The following is a 19,806-nucleotide window of genomic DNA, read 5'->3' on the forward strand; positions in this document are numbered from 1 at the left end:
AAATGTGGGAAATTAGCAACACAGGTCAACAATCATCCAAAAAAAAACTTGTTTAAAGCTGTTAATTTGCTGTATTTTTAAAATGTTAATGAGTCCTACTCATCATATTAACATGAACGTGTGTGTGTGCGTGTGTGTGTGTGTGCAGGTAGCGCTCTACAACCATGAAGCAGAGGGGAGTGAAAGCCCAGGCAGTTTAGGCAGCCTGAGCAACAGTCTGTCGGACCAGAGTTTGGCATCCGTCAACCTGAACAACCTGAACACCAACAGCACCAATATACACGGATACACACCAGTAAGACCTTTGACGTCTCAAAAACAACCTCCTTTCTGTCTCCGTCTGCCTAAACCACTGCACAACCACATTTAAATAGGACCGTTCACTTATAGCACGTCTTTATTTTTCTTCTTGCTGTAATTTAAAAGTAGCAGCATTCAAATTGCTTTATTTTTCTGTCTTTTTTTTCTGATGTCACCTGGATAATTCAACTTTGGTTCAACCACTCATTTTGAGCTGGAAGTGTGTGCTGCACCCGTAAGAGACAGAGGAGGTGATAACCAGCTAACGACATGTATCGCTGCATCTGCACTGCAGTGTTACAATTTCTGTCTGCTTAGATTCATTTCACAGATTCACTCTGTTTAAAAAAAAAAAAAAAAAAAGGCTTGGAGCTGCTTAGAAGATAAGAAAAAGGAAAACTTATCAAATAATTCAGTGAGGAAACAACAGTTTCTTTCCCTGAAAAATATTCACTTAGTTGTTGTTTTATACTAGTTCAATGCCCGTCAGAAGCATGTATTCATATAGTGGGGGCTTACATAGAGATGTCAATAATGGCCAAATGAGTATGTGTTTGAAGGTTAGATGTACAAAAAGGGGTTTATGTGCGGTTGCAAAGTAAAATAGCGTGTGTGATTTCCCTGGTTTAATTCTATTTGACATGTGCATGATAAATTGATAAAGTTTGCACCAATGCTGCGGTATTATTAATGACTTCTCTGTGGGGATTGTTTTAGGATTTCCTTTGGAAAACATAGGAAGAGAAACCAAATATAGGACGTGACGGCGCAACTGTCAGTAGTGACAGGGCTGTGCCACATCGTCACGGCATTGGAGGTTGAAGTATTCTGTGCAATCGGCGACCGACCGTTCCGCCTGCGTGACGCTGTTCAGAAAGTTTGGTGCGCTTGGCAAATAGAATGTGTGAAAGCGCACCGGAGCAAATTAAAATGCAACAATGTTGCAGATTCACCTCCTGAATCATGTGTGGAAGCACCCTAATTCCTACAGGTGTTCCAACTTTTCTTGGTTACTTCCAACCCCCTCTGTCTGCATAAAAGCAGTGTTGGAACACACTGTGGTACCAGACCAGACAGCATCAGGTGAACAGTATTGTTCATGAATTCCATCATTTCTTTTTCAACTCAAACTGCTTATTTGTTCTATGCTTTAATTTCAGAGTGCAATGCCACAATAAACAGAATCATTTTCAGGGAAGAAACTGGAAAAAGTGTGTTGTTCTAAAACTTTTGACCAGTAGTGTATATTATATTATATCTTGTCATTACCTACCAGTCCCATTGGTGTGTGAATGGGTGAATGAGTTGATATTGTAAAGCGCTTTGGGACTACTTCAGTGTAGTCATAAAAGCGCTCTATAAATGAAGTTAATTCACCATTTACCTACTTTCGTGTATTAAAGCAGATTTGTATCCTATGAAATCTGAGTTATATAGCTTTGTCTTGTCTCCCAGACTGTTATTACCTCAGATTAAGTGTCCGTGTCCGAGCATTTCTGCAACGTTCCACCCTGACACTCTAACATTCACACCCACTTAACACCGTGATTGGCCAGCTGTGCTGAGGTGAGCGAGCTTCCAAGGACTGTATACCTCCAGCTCACGGAATACAAGTCAGCCTTTTAATATAGTATTAAAGGAACAACAGCACCAGCACACTATTATTAATGTTCTTTAACAACAGCCTTTATCACAGCTGATTAATTTAAGGCATATCTGAGATGTAGTTTCGTGTTTGTCAATGAAAAAAATCCTTTAATTTGTGTCTGGGTTAGCTAGGGTGACCATATTTTGATTTACGAAAAAAGAGGTTTTTTTGAATCTATCTTGTAGCGGCGAAATACAATGTAGTAGATAAATAAGTTGTCCATAAGGTTTAAAAAATAATTTCTCTATTTATAACAGACTTGAAAACAATGACTCATCAGTCACCTTGTTTATGCATTATAACAATCTGTCCATGAAAAATCTCATGTACTGTGTACCTTCTTAAAATCTATGTCATTGAAACAATGAACAGCGTTTCCTCCTAGAAAAACAAAAGAAAGATAAAAACTCGAGGCTTACAGAACAGTAAATAATCATTAAGTATATACTTCAATACATACCTGAAAGTGTGCATCATAGGCTAAGTTTTTTTTTTTCATAGTCCTTCATTTTCAAATCCCTCCCTGAACCTCCATGGAGATTTTATCATCCAGGAACATTTTCCTGCTGATATTTTTTTATTATTAAATCCATTAATATTTGGTCTTTTGAGTCTTTTCTTTTCTTTTCCTCACGTGTGACGATTTCGTCAAAACAAAGCGGTATCTTTAATGATTCCGTTACGTGTGAGTATAATTACCATAATGACACAAAACTGGCTGTAAAGTGCAACTCATTAGCTTTCAGAAACTGCTGGAATGTCTTAGATAGAGCAAATATTACCAGAGTTATGGTCATTTCATTTAACGTCTTCTCCTTGATGCGTTCAGGGTCCCTGGGAAACCCAGACATTTTGATGAGTTTGTAAAATCCGGAAAGACTCATTTTAGCTCAGGGGCCAAATACGGAGCAGTTTGATTTCAAGCGGGCCACAAATTAGTAATTTCAACACTACACTTGTACGTACATAAAATACAAAATATGTAAGAAACCGACAATATCCAAGTAGTAGATATCAGTCCCAGCAGGATCTTCACTTTATATATCCTAAAATTTGTGACTAGTTTTTATTTAATCAAGCTAATATTATGTAATAATTTGAGGAAAATAAAAAAAGATTTAGGAAGTGTTTTGAGTTTCGAATTAAAAATGACTGCAATCATGCAATATAAGCACCAGGAAAACTGTGAGACCCAGAAAATACTGTTGAGTTTCATTTACACAATGATTCATATTTTCTGTCATTTTTTACTGCGGGCTGAACTGGATGCTCCAAAGGGTCGGATTTGGCCCCCGGGCCGTGAGTTTGACACACGTGTGTCTAACAGGACACCAACGGTCCCTGTGTAGCAATTTCCACTTGACCTAATTTTTATAAAGATGGAAACAGTTTGTCAGAGCGTCATCGAAATAAGAAGCGTAAGCTGAGCCAAGCTGTCTACTCACATTAACCTTATAGTCAAATCAAACTGTTTTAGTTATTTTAAGTAGAAATGGACTAAACGCCAGATAGGTGACCTTAACATCTATGTGATCTTTTCCTGCAGTGCCTTCATTAAGCCAAAATCCAGGTTTGTCTATTAAAAAAAATTAAAAAAAGTTCTCAACTTAAGCAGTGTATCATTTATTTATGTATAGTCCTGCTCTCAGGGGATAAACTTTATGCTGCTGGAAGACACTTGACATTTACTTGCTTTTTATGCTCTTTTTATTCTCTGCTTTGAGTCGTAAAAGCAGTTTTGTTCATGCTTTTTTTTTTAACTGAAAATTGGTCTTTCAGACAATTTTATTGTATGTAATGTTTAGCTTGATTTTCAAGGGCAACCTTTATTTGAGTAACATTTGGTGTGAAATTACAGCGGTGCAGTAAAATCCCAACTCTTTTTATTATGTTCCCTGTGCAACAGCTGCTCACCCTTTGACCATCAATCACTCTCCCAGCTCACCTCCCACCTGCATTAGCAAAGGTCAGCGTAATCTCATCTCGTTAACCTCACATTTGCACAGGCCACCTTTTGTTTTCCACCCCCCACCCACCCACCCTCCCTCCCCACCCCTCACCTTCCTCTGCCACCTCCTGCTCCATCTTTTCAGACCTCATCTTGTGCCGAGGTCCGTTTGGGATCACGGTTCGTTCTGACTCATTACCCGGTTCATGTGCTGACGGACGCTGATTACAGGCGGCATCTCTGGCAGGGTTGGGGTCAATTATAATTTTAATCGCATAATTGAATTGAAATTATGACATAATTGGAATTAGAAAGAATCTGTCGCTGTTGTAATCATAATTGAATTGTAATTGAGTTTATTTAGTTAACTTCGAAATTGTAATTCTATGAACATTTCTATGGAATTCTATAAAAACTGTTAATTACAATTTTATTAAAAACGCAAACCTGTGGAACCATGTTAAAGTTCTATGGCTTACACAAGTAGTTAACAATCACTAAAATATGTCATATCATTTTGTCCCACTACCTTTCTGTTCTCTTCAGGTTCATTTTACCTTTTAAAAATAAATAAATTGATGAGTATACTGTATATGGGTGTATGTACAGTATATATGTTTTAAAGGTCCAGTATTATGCTATTTTTCACTCATCTCCATTTGTTTTCAGAACCCCAAAAACATAGTATTTGAGGTTTATTTTCCCAAACTCACCTGTTTTCTAGAGTTTTAGCCTCTGAAAAGTCAGTTTAATGACTCTTCTAAAAAAAAAAAAAAAAAAAAGGGCTGTTTTAGGGACTCATGCATATTCATGAGTGGGCGTGTCTATAGATGCCAATACAAATCAATTTTCATTTGCTATGCACACGCTGTAGTTACTGTTTTCAGCCAAAAAACCACACATTACAGTAAAACACATGGCTATTTAAGCGGCTATTGTGATTGTGATTCAGACAAACGCTGCTCCACAGCAGCAGCAGTGGAGTTAGTCAGCTAAGTCAGCTGTTTCAAACACTTACTGGAGCTGCTACGTCGCTTTATTCTCCTCCTCACCTCTACTGATTACAGGAATAGTCCATTGAAGGTGATAGTCCACTGTTACTTCCAACCGCTGCGTCGCATTGGGTCACAAACGCGTCAGATCATCTCAAAGGCAATACAAGGCAATATAACAGATACTAAAAATGGAACTGAATGCAACTACACCATGGCTGCCCACTGTTTCTCAGGGAGAGGTTAAATGCAGAGAACACATTTCATGTATGTAGCTTTACATATATGACAATAAAGCGTAACGTTTATTCTATATTAAACCAGAGTGTTTGTTTTACCTGTGAGGTAGTTTGAGAGAGAGGAGCTCACATTCTTATAGGGTAGGAGGAGCCAGGATTGTCAGGGGGAGGAGTTTTTGCGATGTGACGTCACATGGCGAGAAAAATCCGACTCTAAAACAATGTATATCACGATAGCAAAACCTTTATAAATTGAATTCTAATTGTAATTCTAAATTGTTTGTCTTTATTGAAAGGGGTGGAGCCCATTGGGCTTTGTTCCCTCCTTGCACCTTTAATGTTTTTTTTTTCTTTAATGTGTGCTAAATAAATAAATGAAATTAAATACTGACAGAAAAACGGCTCAGATGCGCACGCCAAAAATATTAATAACATTTTAATTGATCTAACAAGGTAACCAAGATTTGAGAAACAAATTAGAAGATAGGTGATATTTTTTAGTATATTTTACAGCTGATTTAAGTCATGGGTCAAAATTGACCTGTTGTCATAGGAGATGCTAACAGAAAGCTAACACAAGAGAAAGGCTATGTTTTATGGGGTTATTATCTCCTGCCACAAAGTGGAAGGGCGATATTGGTTTGGGCTCTGTCCGTCTTTCCAGAGTTATTGTCTTTGTTGGGGGATGTTAATGACTGTCTTCTTGTTTATTAAGGACTCAGTAATTGTGATTAATTGTAATTGAACTTTAGTAATTAAGAATGTAATTGTATTTGACTTTCATGGGAAATATCATTTTGATTTTATTTGTAATTGTAAAACATGCTGGCCACTGTTATCGTAATTGAGTTGTAATTGAACATGAATAATTTAATGATTAATAATTAAATGTAATTGAGCCTAACCCTGGCTGGTGTGTGCGCGTGTGTGCGCGTGTGTGTGTGCGTGTGTGCGTGTGTGTGTGTGGGCTTGGTATAATGATAAGTTGGTTTATATTGGCAGAGGCGCACCGATCACAGTAAATAGCGTGTGTTGACTCTGTGGACGCTGAGGAAGATGACAGCTGGGATGAGATGATTGAAGGTGGTGGCGAACAGGCTGCTTTTCACGATATGAGGCCTGGGTTTTGAAGCACTATATTTTGTGTCTTTGTGTGAAAATGTGAAAAGGAATGAGTCACAGCAATGGTTTTCAGATGTTTGAGTAATCTCCCAATCAAATGACCAAAGATGGATTTGTGGCTTTTTGCTCACGTTACTAACCAGCCCATTACCCTTAGCCAGGGTTGGGGACAATTATAATTGTAATTGCGTAATTGATGATTCATTACAATTATTTTAATTTTAATTTTATTTCGGCAGTCTTAATAAAAACTAAAAAACATGACAAACAACTCAATTGTCTAATAAATCAGCTGAAAGAGTGTTTATACACACCTACCTCATCGCAAAAACAAAACATATCGAGATAATATCACAAAAATAGTTGGAAAAAAAAAATTGTAAACTAATACAATACACATTAAATATATACTCTAAAGAAAGTTTTATATATACAGTTAATACATGCACATCAAACTCATACACACGATACATACATATATACTGTACACATACAGTGGATATGAAAACACCCCTGTTCAAATGCCAGGTTTTTGTGATGTAAAAAATGACACCAAGATCAATCATTTCACAATTTTTTCCACCTTTAATGGGACCTATAACCTGTACAATGCCATTGAAAAACAAACTGAAACCTTGAAAGGGGAAAAATAAAAAATAAAAAACTTAAGATAACCTGGTTGCATAGATATGAACACCCTTAAACTAATACTTTGTTGCAGAATTTTTGGCTTTTATTACAGCACTCAGTCTTTTTGGGTAAGTATGGCACAACTTGATGGGGTAACATTTGCCCACTCTTCTTTACAAAACCGCTCCAAAAGTCACAGCATCTCCTGTGCACAGCCCTCTTCAGATCACCCCACAGATGTTCAATGGGATTCAGGTCTGGCCATTCCAACACCTCAATTTTAGTCTGGTGAAGCCATTCATTTGTTGATGTGGCTGTGTGCTTAGGGTCATTGTTGTGTTGAAAGATAAAGTTCCTCTTCATCTTTAGTTTTCTAACAAAAGCCCAAAGGTTTTGTGCCAACACTGCCTGGTATTTGGAACTGTTTATAATTCCCTCCACCCTGGCTAAGGCCCCAGTTCCAGCTAAAAAAAAAAAAAAACAGCCCCAAAGCATGATGCTGCCACCACCATGCTTCACTATAGGTATGGTGTTCTTTTGGTGATGAGCAGTGTTGGTTTTGCGTCAAAAATATACCTTTTGAAATTGTGGCCAAAAGTTCAACCTTGGTTTCATTGGACCACAACACATTTTCCCACATATGTTTGGGAGATGTTTTTACAAAATGAAGCAGGGCTTGGAAGTTTTTCTTCATAAAATAAGGCTTTCGTCTTGCCACCCTACCCCATAGCCCAGACATATGAAGAAGATGAAAGATTGATGTCACATGTACTACACAGCCAGTACTTGTCAGATATTCCTGCAGCTCCTTCATTGTTGCTGTCGGCCTCTTGGCAGCCTCCCTGACCACTTTTCTTCTTGTCTTGTCATCAATTTTGGACGGACGTCCTGTTCTTGGTGAAGTCACTGTTGTGTCATATTTTCTCCACTTGATGATGACTGTCTTCACTGTGTTGAATGTTGTATTTAATTCCTTGGAAAAATGTTTTGTACCCTTCACCTGACTGATGAAACTAGGGTTAGCTTTGGTTTGGAAGCTCTCTGTGGACCATGGCTTGTGCTGGAAGATGTGGCTACACAATGTCAGGAAAAGCTACTAGAAAAGCTTAACTTTATTTGGGGTTAATCAGAGACATTTTAAATGGTGACAGTGTGTGCTGACTCCAATTTGACATGAGTTTGAATGTGATTGGTTAAATCCAAACACAGCTCCGTCCCCAGTTATAAGAGGGTGTGCACATTTTTGCAACGTCATTCTCTGAGTTTTTTATTTTTACTTCACCTTCCTGAAAAGTTTCAGTTTGTTTTTCAATTGCATTGTGCAGGTTATAGGTCACATTAAAGGTGGAAAAAGTTTTGAAATTATTTATATTGGTGTCATTTTTTTACATCACAAAAACCTGGCATTTGAACCTGCGTGTAGACGTTTTATATCTACTGTATACATACTGTACATACACATGCATGTACATGACATAATATTAATTTAGTAATTAATATTTACTACATAAATTGAATCAATTACTTTTTAAATACATAATTCAGTGTGGCGATGATTAAATGAAAAGTATTCTCTATCAGAATATATACCTATTATGATTTATATTTTTTATGTTTCTGCTTTGTTTTGTTTTATCCTTTAGGCAGTTCCATCATTTAACCCTTGCTGATGTTATTCTCATTCTTTTCATTGTTGTTCTAGTTTTCCTCCTAAATTACCGTATATTCTCCTTTTTTCTCTAGAAATCATTTCTGCAACCTTTTTGAGTTGCTTATGGCATAAATAGAATCTGTTGCTGTTGTAATCATATTTGAATTGTAACTGAGTTCCGATAATTGACTTTGTAATTACTATGATGATTTTATATGTATATATATATACAGTATATGTATAATCCCATCAGTTCTTTACTTCCCAGACAACTCATTAACATCCTACCTGAGTCGTCTGATGCCTGGGATCCTTTATTATGCTAATGAGTCACACAATTACTTTATCAAGGCTAATCAACTCCACAATATAAATCCCAGACTCCCAACCAGTTACCGTAGTTAAGAACTAAAGAATTCTCTTGGATGAGAGATGGGGTGGGACCAAGACTGACACTTTATTTGTTAATTTTCCTCTCTCTCTCTCTCTCTCTCTCTCTCTCTCTCTCTTTCTCTCTCTCTCTCTCTGTCACTTGTACCCCCTGTGTTGCCATTGCATACCCTTAGGGGTACACATACCCCCATTTGAGAAACACTGCACTATAATATCACACTCCTTTTTGCATTTTTGATGCAAACACAGAATGCTTGTGAGAACAGGTGTATCTTTGGTTCAAACGGGGAAATAATCTTCAATAATCTGTACGTCCATCTGCAGCACTGCTGAGTGCTTTTTACAGTTTATCTCTCTCCTCCTTCTGTGTCTCTTGTACTTTAACAGGTATAAAATTAGTTTCCGACTGTCACAGGACAAACTGTCACATGACAACCTGTGCCAAGGAAATATTTTCTCATCTTTTTAGACTTACTGTAAACCAAGTGTGTCAATACAACACACTTGGTTTCAAACATTCTCTGTGATTCATCGACTGTCATATGAATGTTAAATGTAGTCAAAACTCTCAGAAAAAAAACAACTATAGAACATAATGATGGTGATGATCACACATTTTAAAGAATCTCATTTTTTTGATAAGTGGAAAGAAACAGTATTTAATGCCTCATGAATAGTTAATAGTTATTTCTACAGTTTTTATCATTTCCGGTCATATCCCACCTGGTGTGGGACCAAGACTGATTCTTGTATTTAAGTTCATGTTATAATCAAGATCATATCATCATTATTTTTCATTTGTTTAGACAACTGATCTCCTGACATGTTTCGACTGCCAACTGTCAGTTTTCCTCAGAGGTGATTGCTTTGATGTATCGACAATCACACTTGTCACCAGACTGATCTAACTGATTACACAACATCACATTACACTCCCACCTTAAAATAGTCCCTCCCTGACTTCCTCTTCCCTGTGCCCTTTCCCCCTCACCAAGGTGTTACACTTCCCTCTCTTTTCATATTCTCCCTTTAATAAAGTGTTTCTTACCCTTCCTTAGGGAGGGCTGGTGATGGTCACAAAACATGCATTGCTGTTTCAAAACAATTGCACTGCATCTATAGTATAGTATAAAGTTGACCTTTGACAGCATGTGTAGACAAGGCAAAAAAATAAATAAAAAAATCACCTCTGAGGAAGACTGACAGTTGGCATCAAATTTCCTGAAAAAACACATTTATTTCAAAACAGAAGACTAGATGAACTTATTGGATTAACTAAAAATAAACATTATGAAAGCCCATTTTCTCTCTCTCAAGTACCACCTGTAGTGCATCGCGTGCCCCTAGGGGCACACGTACCCCCATTTGAGAATTACTGCCATAGGTTATTGACACTTCCTGTTTCTCTCTATATCTCAAAGGGAAGCAGCCTCTCAGAGCCTTCATCCCAGTCCCTGAGTCTGCAGCAACCCGCCCCCCAGCCTCCACCACCACCACCACCACCACCACCCCCCCAGCCCCAGTATGGTTTACCAGTCCCTGATTCACGGGACAAGCAGCTCGGCTTCTCTGACTTTGAAGACCTCAGCGCGTCTTTCAGGAGCCTCTACAAGTGTGTTTTTGAGCAGGCCTTCTCCCAGCAAGGTGAGTGTCTGCTTATAAATCACAGTCTTTGTCCACATACCAGGGTTCTCGGCATTAACAATTTTCAATTACAATTACGTCTTCAATTATCCATGTTCAATTACAACTCAGTTACGATGACCGGCATTTTTTCCAATTCCAATTAAAATTCCAATTATTATTTTCTCCTGAAAGTCAATTATATTTGTATTCTCAATTACTATAGTTCAGTTGCAATGAATCACTATTACTGAGGCCAAAATAAATAACCTTATACAGTTTATCTTTCCTCTTGTGTTAGCTTTCTGTTAGCATCTGTTATGATAATGTGTCAGGTTTGACTTAAGTCAGCTGTAGAATACATTAGAAAATATGTTTCATGTCTTGGTTACGTTGTTAGGCTTCCTTATGAAAATATTGGTATTGATATTTTTGGTGTGGGCGTCTGAGCCTTTTTTCAGTCAGTTTACCCTTAGATTTATTTATTTTTTTAATGGTTAAATGATCCTCAAAAAAAGTGACAGGTAGTGGAAAAACTTGATCTGAAACATAATTTTATAAATGTTTACTATGTATGTGTAGGCCATAGAACTGTAACATGGTTCAACAGTTTTGCGTTTAATTAAATTGTAATGTAATTGACAGTTTTTACATAATTTCCATGCCAATTACAATTACAAAGGGTCGGTATTGTTTGTTGAAAAGTTTTACGTGTAGTTTTTTGATGCAATTTCAGGACTTGTGAGCACCGCCTAGCGTTTGTAACTTTTCAGTAGTTTATTTTAGCTGGATGGCATTCAGTAGGTATATGCAGTGGACCGTGACGGGCAAAAATGGAATTTGGACCTATAACCAAAATTCAACAGTAAGTCTGCAATTTTGAATTTAGCGGGCCAAATTTTGCACTTTTTCTCAAATTTTGGCCAAAACTCCTCCGAGAGCGTTCATAATTTCCTCATGAAATTTAGGATTTATGTTCTTGACAAGTTAAAGATGTGTTGTTCCTAAAAACAGTGAGATGTTACCACATTGCCAGGCCTACAGGGGGTGCTTAGTTTTAAGACAGGAAATTTTCAAATAATTTTTAATTATAATTATGTCATAATTGTAATGAGTTATCAATTGCGTGATTACAATTATAATCGACCCCAACCCTGCCACATGCTGTAGTTGACTGGTAAGTTAAATTGCAAAAATATTGGCAAAGATTGTAATATTACACTCAAACCAAACACCTACTCTGTTGTATTTTAATAAACAAACAATGTGTTGTTCTGCATACATACATTTCACCAGAGTTAAACCAATCAAAGAGTTGCAAAGTGTGAGGAAACGGACTGACACATCTGTGTCTCAGTAGTAAAAAGGGGTCTTTGATAGGAGCTAATTAGATCGCCTTCAAACTTTGCAACGTGTCTCGCTAATTGTTTGCTGCAGCTTTCTGGTCAATGGGCCTCCTCCCTCTTGGACACCCCCACCCCCCATATTCTCTGACTTTCATTCTTCTTCTTTTACTTCTCTACAAACACACACATGGCCTGAGTGAGAAGCAGGCCGTGCTCTGTGGAACTCTGGTACACTGACTGCCCAACAATATGTAGCTCTGGATAAATATCTAGAAAAGCAGAGGTGAAAGTAATGGATTACAAGTACTCACATTACTGTAATTTTGTTGTTTTTATGGGTACTTGTACTAAAATGATTAACGAACATTGTGAAACTACAAAAAGTTAAATGAAAACAATCAAATGCAGCCGATTAACCAGATGAAACATAATGCACGGCGCCAAAACAGCATCGAATGCGAGTTATTTTCTCAGTTTTAGGGTTCATAAATGTAGCTATACTTTGAATTCTTTAGTGTTATTTTATTTTGTTTTTTAAATTGTGCATTTTGACAAAAGTGACTAGTAACTTTTATTTTGAGTACTATTTAATTGAGCTACTTTTTCTTATACATGAGTATTTTATGTATGACGTACTTGTACTGAAAGGTATCTGTCAATCGACTAAGTCTACCCAGAAACTATGTCAAATCTCTTTTATTTTATGTATTTATGTATGCATTGTTATGTTATGTTCTTTGTTTATTTATCCACAGGGATTTAAAAATAATAAACAAGGCAAAAGGGACAAAAAAATCTATTAAACCTAATCACTTTGTACTTCCTACTTTTTTTTGTGCAATTTAAGGAAAAACTGCACAAGTCCTTTCCGATGAAATGGAAATGCTAATTTAGCAATTGTTAGCAGCATCAATGCGAGATTTTTGCAGCTGCCTGTTTCAGTGAAATGTAAAGATGGTGTGTTAGTGCACGTGTGTGTGTGTGTGTGTAACAGGAGTTTATAATGAGCAGCAGGAGATTTGCTTTTCTGCACTCGTTATTTTGTAAAAGGTTGTATTTTTCCCCCCCTTACCCTCACCTTGTTCCCAATTTGTTACCGAAAACTAAACCCTTAAGAATCTAACAATAAAAATTTGAAAAATAGAATTTGAGATACTTTTTGTTGAATAACCGTATCCGTTTTCGGGTAAAGATTGTGTTTTTATTAAGCCCAGAAACAAATGAAGACAAGCGTATCAGTGCTGACTGCTGATGTTTTGCCATATCAACCTGTGCACAGAAGAAAAATCATTTTAATTACATGTGCAGGGCGTTTTATTCTCGGCAGGCAGACATTAGCATGCCCGGCTCCCGTCATCAGATACCCTCCAATTAATTGGTGTCGATTCAGTGGCAGCTGTGCGGATAGTTTTGTAGGTTAACAGAGGAAGAAAAGAAGAGCGTGGATAGTCTGCTAACAAAGGGAACGTGACATACATTTTGTTATATAACCTCTTAAAATTGATTGATGGCAAGAGGAAATATAGCGGCTGCACAGCAATGGTCGGAGCCAGGCAATTTGAGACATTTGGCAATTCTGAGCAACAAAGTGGAGGAAGATGAAAAATAAATATTTTGTGCACAATTTGTAATTTCTGGCACACAAGACGATGCTCGATGTCACTGAGTTTAATTAGCAAGAGACAACTCTGCTGTGCGTGTGTTTAAAACTTCTCATGATAGGAATTCTACAGCTGCAATGATTAGTCAATAAATCAATAAGTCAAACACATAATTATTCTACAACTATTTTATGATGTCACTGAGCTAATTAGCACATAGATATGTAACCTGTAGCTTCACTAATTGATTAAGCCAGTCTCCTGTGTGCAAGACAGCAGCTGTTAGCGTTTCAAACGGTTGTTAAAAATACAGTTAATAAGACCAAAAAAAACAAAAAACACACAAATTGCATCCAGAGTTGTTGCTCATTTGTTTTAAAAAGTGATGTATTGGCTCCTTAAGGGAAAAAGTGATATTATTAAATGCCAATTCTACATTGACTTCAATTGGTTGCATGAGAGCGAAATTAAAAATGGTGTAAAAAGAAAATTTAGTTTTTGAGATGAGTAAGTAAGTAGTTTATTTATAAAGCACTTTTTGCAGATAAAATCACAAAGTGCTGTACAGAGTTGTGGTAAAAATACAAGTGCAACATAATAGAATAATAAAACGTGAGTGCATAAACATCTTAAGAGCAGCAACCTTTAAAGGATAATAAAAAAATTTTTTTAAATCCAGTTAACTAAAAGCTTTTATGTAAAGGGAATTCTTCAACAGCTTTTTAAGTGTCCACACAGTTGAGCTCCCTGAGAGACTGGTGCAGGTTATTCCAGAGTCTGGGAGCTACAGCCCGGAACGCCAGGTCTCCTCGGGTTTTAAATTTAGTTTTTGGGATCTTCAGGAGACCCTGACCTGAAGACCGAAGGCTTCGCCCTGATGAGTAGGGGCACAACAAGTCCGAGATATATTTAGGGGCCTGACCATGTAACGCTCGGAACGTGAGAACTAATATTTTGTACTCTATTTGAAACTTAACTTAACTTAATAAACTCATGATATTTTCCAAACATCATCTACAATGACTCCAAAATTCTGACAATTTTTTTAATATACATTGAAAATGTGTTTACAGTCAAATATTTTTGATGCACTTAAGGCTCTATTTTAATTAACAATCTATGTGGTTTGCTGGCGTAGCACAGTCTGAAGATGTGCTATAGCAAGTTTGGTGTAAATTTAGCAGAGTGATGGACTTAATCATTTGCAATAGATTTAAAATGTACAAAAGTTTCTTCAGTATCGGGTCTACATTTTGATTAAAGTTACAAATCTGTAGCTTTTTTGTTTGATTTGTTATGAATTTTCAAAATGTTGAACTTTAGAGGCTAGCTGTAGCGCCACCTTTAGGACTATTGGTCTGTTTTTGCAGCTGAGGCAATCTGACACGGGACTGGAGTTTCGTGTAAAGATTAGCACACACAGGAACACAATAGGTCCCCCTAAACATAATGATGTATGTCAGTGTGAAACATGCTGTATTTTATTATGTAAAACACCAAATAAGGGCAGATATGTTTTAAAGTTAAACTCACTGTGTTAATTGTACTAAAAATAGTTCTATTTATGTTGTAGCTTTAAACTTCAAGACCCAGACACATTAGCTAATCTGATACAAATTAGGACAATTACCAAATAAATAAAACCGTGTTTTTTCCATCCATAGAAAAGCTGAGTAGTTTTACTAGGTAGTGTTTTCATAATAAAAGTCTTGTTCTGGTTAAAAGCCTCAAATGTAAAACCATTGCTTTTGGTGTGATTTGTGTACTTCCTATGACTAATTAAAAAAAAAAAAAAAAAAAACATTTGTTTATCCCAAAGCATAGAAACTCCCTGTGGACAACCTTGCATCACAATGATTTGATAAACTGCACATTTTAGAATTATCAAGTCAGATTATTTTTTTTATTTTAAAAGACAGAAAATCTAAATAAATCTACCTTACCTTTCTACATTCAAAATTTCAGAATATTTGTAATTAAATCCATCAGTATTTGGTCTCTTTTAATTGGTTATCCCTCTCTTTTCCTCGTGTGTGTGATGATTTTGTCAAAACAAAGTGGCATTTTTAATGATTCCGTCACGTGTGAGTAAAATTACTGTTATGACACGATAGTGGCTGTAAAGGACAACTCATTAGCTTTCAGAAACTGCTGGAATTTCTCTGATAGAGCAAATATTAGTAAATTTACGGTCATTTAAATTAACGTGTTCCCCAAGATACGTTCAAAGTCCCTGGGAAACCTGGAAATTCTGATTGAGTTTGTAAAATCCTGCCATACGATACAGACAAGACGTGAAAAGAGGACGTGCCGATAAATCTGGACGTTCGGTCACCCTAGCGCCTAGTCGTTATCCTGCTTCTCCTTAGTTTTTATCAATAAAACTGTTTCATCTTATCTTGCTGTGTTTGAAGATGCATGAGTTTTACAGTAATGAAATACTGTACTTTATTTTGTATTTACCAGCAGGTTTGATGAGTATGCCCAGTGACACCAGTCAGCAGGCACGGACAGCCTGCTCCTACCAGCACTCGCCCAGTGCAGGAAGTGGCGGCGGCGCCACCCACCATCACCAACATAACCACAGTCAGACACCGCATCACCACCACCACCCCCATCTCTCCCCCCACTCCACCCACGGTCAACACCAGGGGCACCCATCCCTCTCTCACCAGAATCACTCTGTACAGACCTGCCCCAACACAGGTGAGCACACGTTTACACCACGCTGCTGTGTGTATGTGTTACTGTAATTACTCTATTACAGACAGAAGCAACTGGCGGCCCGGGGGCCACATGAGGTCCTCGGTTTTGCCAGTAAATGCACAAAATGAATCCAAAAACACAAAAGATGTCAGAAAAATCAAAGAAAGGACAACAAAAATACACAAACTTACTCAAAAAAACATACAAAATGACTGAAACTGCACTAAGGGACAATAAGAATACACTTATTTTGTCCAAAAACACACAAGTTAATTAAAATAACAGGAAAAAAATACAAAAATAGCGAAAATGACTCCAAAAACAAACTTAATTTGTTTTTTATTAATGCTCCGATGTGGCCCTCGGATCAGATAATCACATTTTTGTGGGCCCCGCTGTGATAATAACTGCCCATCTGTGTTCTATTAGGTTGAAGTCTTTACTTTAATTCTAACTATTGCAGAAAAGTCAAACAAAAGCAGTTTGAATAAAAAATGTGCAAAGGAGAGATGTGAACAGTTAAAGGCAGATGGTCAGTTCCTTATGGCGGATCATTGGACGCCACCTGTTTATTATCTACTAACAGTTGGACCTTGCATTGCTGTTTGCATTGCTGCTAAAAGCCATACACACTTTTCACCTGCTTTAGATTTGTAGCATGACCAACACGGCAAATTTGCGGTTGACCGCATTTGGTGATTTGAAATATGCTCTGTGTTGAATGATGATGTCCAGTCAAAGCTTGATGATTTTATAAAAAAAGGATTTATTATAAAACTAAATGAAAAGGAGTACAAAAAAGAGGAGAGTCCCATCCTGTGGGAAGGAAAGGCGGCCAGGTACTAAGCAGGATGGCCCAAAGGTCTTGTCTTGTCAGATGCTCCCAACAGTGGAAACGTTGGAGGATGATGAAGACATGTATATTATGAGGAAGGCCTGCGCCACTGGTATCTGTCCTTGATAGTGTGTGTGCGTGTATATCTGCCTGTGAGTTTGAGTTTGGCCTTCAGTAGAGACTGTGTGTTGCACTGTGGATACAATTCGATCTGTATTGTTAATCTAACATGACTCAGCTGTTCAAAAGTGCAAAGAGTAATACAGTCATCATGTATTAAAACATGACAAATTGTACACATAAACACACATTTGATGATTTGATGATGAATATAATAATTGCCATAACACACACAAGTTGGGTTTTCTGATAATATTGTACCAATGAGAGAAAAAAACAACTGAGTATGAAGACAGTCATTAAATGTCATTTATTTCATTAGACAATTTTTAATGAAATGGATAAAGCCTAGATGTTCCCAAAGTGGGCTACGGGTACCCCCAGTGGTACGCAAATTCTCATGGGGGTAGATGAATGACAATTAATAATTAATTAAAACACTAAGCTTTAAAAAGAAACTAAACTAGAAAGGAAATTATATTCGTCACTCTGTAAACAGATGAATTTGTATGAATGCAGATTTGATGGTAGTACAAAATGCTGTTAGGATGATGTTCTTTTGTTTTAGTTGCTGTTTAATAGGTGAAAGATTTCACTTATTTTTAAATTCATGAAGGACATTGTTTCAATTTTTTGTGATTTTTGTTGAAAACCCAGTAAGAATGGTCTTCACCAGGGTGATCCTCAATAAAGAATAAACATGTATCACATACTGCTACAGTATATGTTCAATCAACAAATCTTTGGTAGATTTATTTAAAAAAATAAAAATAAAAAAAAAGATTGTTTCTCACTGAAAATGCTAGAAGGCTAATTAATTAAATAAATCAAGTGATAATTCTAAATAAGATGTTTTTTTGTGTGCTTACAGATTGCTATTCTTTTTTTGTATTATATATTCTACAAGAGGATGGGTAAATTTCAGAGTAAAATTTGTACATTGTATAATATGACATTACAATATTACGTTTTTAAGCGTCCAGGTGTAGGGGATACACTGATAAAGAAGGGAATTTTTTTTTTTTTTTTTGTTTTTGACAAACTATTATGCTGAAATTACCATTTAAGAAAAACTCCATATTTGTTATCTTAAAGCAACCAACAGTGGTGTGCTTATGTCTTTAGTTGCTGACACGTAAACAAACTCAAGAGAGTCCCATCATGTTGGACTTTTAAAACTCCTGCTGTTAGAAATGATTGTGGTCATCAGTTTACAGCATTTCAGCCTCATTACTGAGGGATCATATGGAGAGTTCTATGCAACAAACAGCGCTGAAAGCATGCGTGTAACCTGTTATTTACTGCTTTTTGTATGTAGTGTAAATAAAAGCAGCACAAAACGGCTCTGGGTGTCACGTGCTGTAATTACAAGTAGGGAACATGTGGCCAACGTGCCTTTGTTCTGTTAGGTTTGATGTTGTTCTGTTAGTTACTTGGTGGGTGACCACAGGACCTGAATCTGGTCCTGTTGCAGGTTTTTGCCAAATTACTAGAAACATGACTTACCTATTGTGGCCTTTAGCTCTCTGACAGTTCTATTTAAGTTACTGTTCATCTCTTTGTGTTCTAACTTGCCCACTGTTGAATCATACTGAAAGAAAATAATTGTTTAAGTAGTGGGTAATAGAAAATACATTTAATTTGGATGTAATCATAATTAAGTTTCACGTTAATGTCATTAAGTATTTTTCACGATTAATTATTTAATGTGAACAAAACCAAAGAACATTTGCTCAGAAAAAGTAAGTAAAAGGTTGAAAGTTTGTTGACACTGCCTGAGAAGTTTTGCGCATTGCATTGTGGGATGTAGAGTCCCGTAAACTTGACATGCCCTTTTCCAAGATAAAAAAATCAACATCCCCACATCTGAGGTGGAGCAAAACAAAGATGTTTTTTTTTTAATGTGTGAAAACGCTCTGTGAAAGAGGATCAGCTACTGTGCAGTGAAGTCTGCCCCCCTGTGTGTGCAGAGAACAACCTCACAACAGAGATCCTGCAGGGACACGGATATAACGTTTATATCAGCTTCAGTCCGCACTCATTAGGCAATAAATATCACATTACGATGAATTCACGATCGAGATGCTTTAAAAAGCCTTGAAAATGACTTGTCTGTGTTTATTATGCCTTCAGCCAATTTCACCCAATAATTCATCACATTACTCATTACTGCAGTGCATTTGTATAAGTTTAAACAACTATTTGCTAGGGGTGTGACAAGATCTCGTGCCACGAGATTTAAACTTCTATTTGTGACCTGTGGGGGCAGTAATGCGCCTTTGCTACGTCTAGCCTGCCAGAATCAGGAGAAGAAAAAGAAGAGTAGGAGGAGAATCCGTGTATCATTCGTTTTTCATTATGTAACAAAAACATGAAAAATGAAAAAAAACACTCATTATTTGATATTTGTTTACAAAACCAAAATTAAAAACGCCTTGTTTTTCAAATTCAAGCTCTTTTGCTTCGGTACAGAAAATGAAAAACGGAAAACGAACACCTTTGTTCGTTTTCTCCATTACCGATTTGCCAAAGTACGTGACCCGGAAGTGAAGAGTTACACATTCCGCGATAGCTCTGCAACACTTAGGAGTCTCTAAATCCTCTGAAATGTTTGTGAGGAGGTTCTGTGCCCAACACTAGCTAAAGCGAAAA

The 19,806-nt window shown here is 36.9% G+C and overlaps 1 protein-coding gene across 2 annotated transcripts in view; it reads left to right on the top strand.

The window, feature by feature from the left end:
* LOC114467550 (forkhead box protein J3-like) overlaps window positions 1-19,806 on the top strand; it is a 119,374-nt gene that overhangs the window by 87,298 nt on the left and 12,270 nt on the right. For both annotated transcript variants that reach the window (XM_028453938.1, XM_028453939.1), the window contains 3 exons: window positions 149-295; window positions 10,345-10,567; window positions 15,960-16,199. In XM_028453938.1, coding sequence (XP_028309739.1) covers window positions 149-295; window positions 10,345-10,567; window positions 15,960-16,199 — 610 coding nt within the window. The remainder of the gene's footprint in view (window positions 1-148; window positions 296-10,344; window positions 10,568-15,959; window positions 16,200-19,806) is intronic.

The sequence above is a fragment of the Gouania willdenowi genome, chromosome 7 (genome assembly GCF_900634775.1).
Source record: "Gouania willdenowi chromosome 7, fGouWil2.1, whole genome shotgun sequence".
Classification (NCBI taxonomy): domain Eukaryota; kingdom Metazoa; phylum Chordata; class Actinopteri; order Blenniiformes; family Gobiesocidae; genus Gouania; species Gouania willdenowi.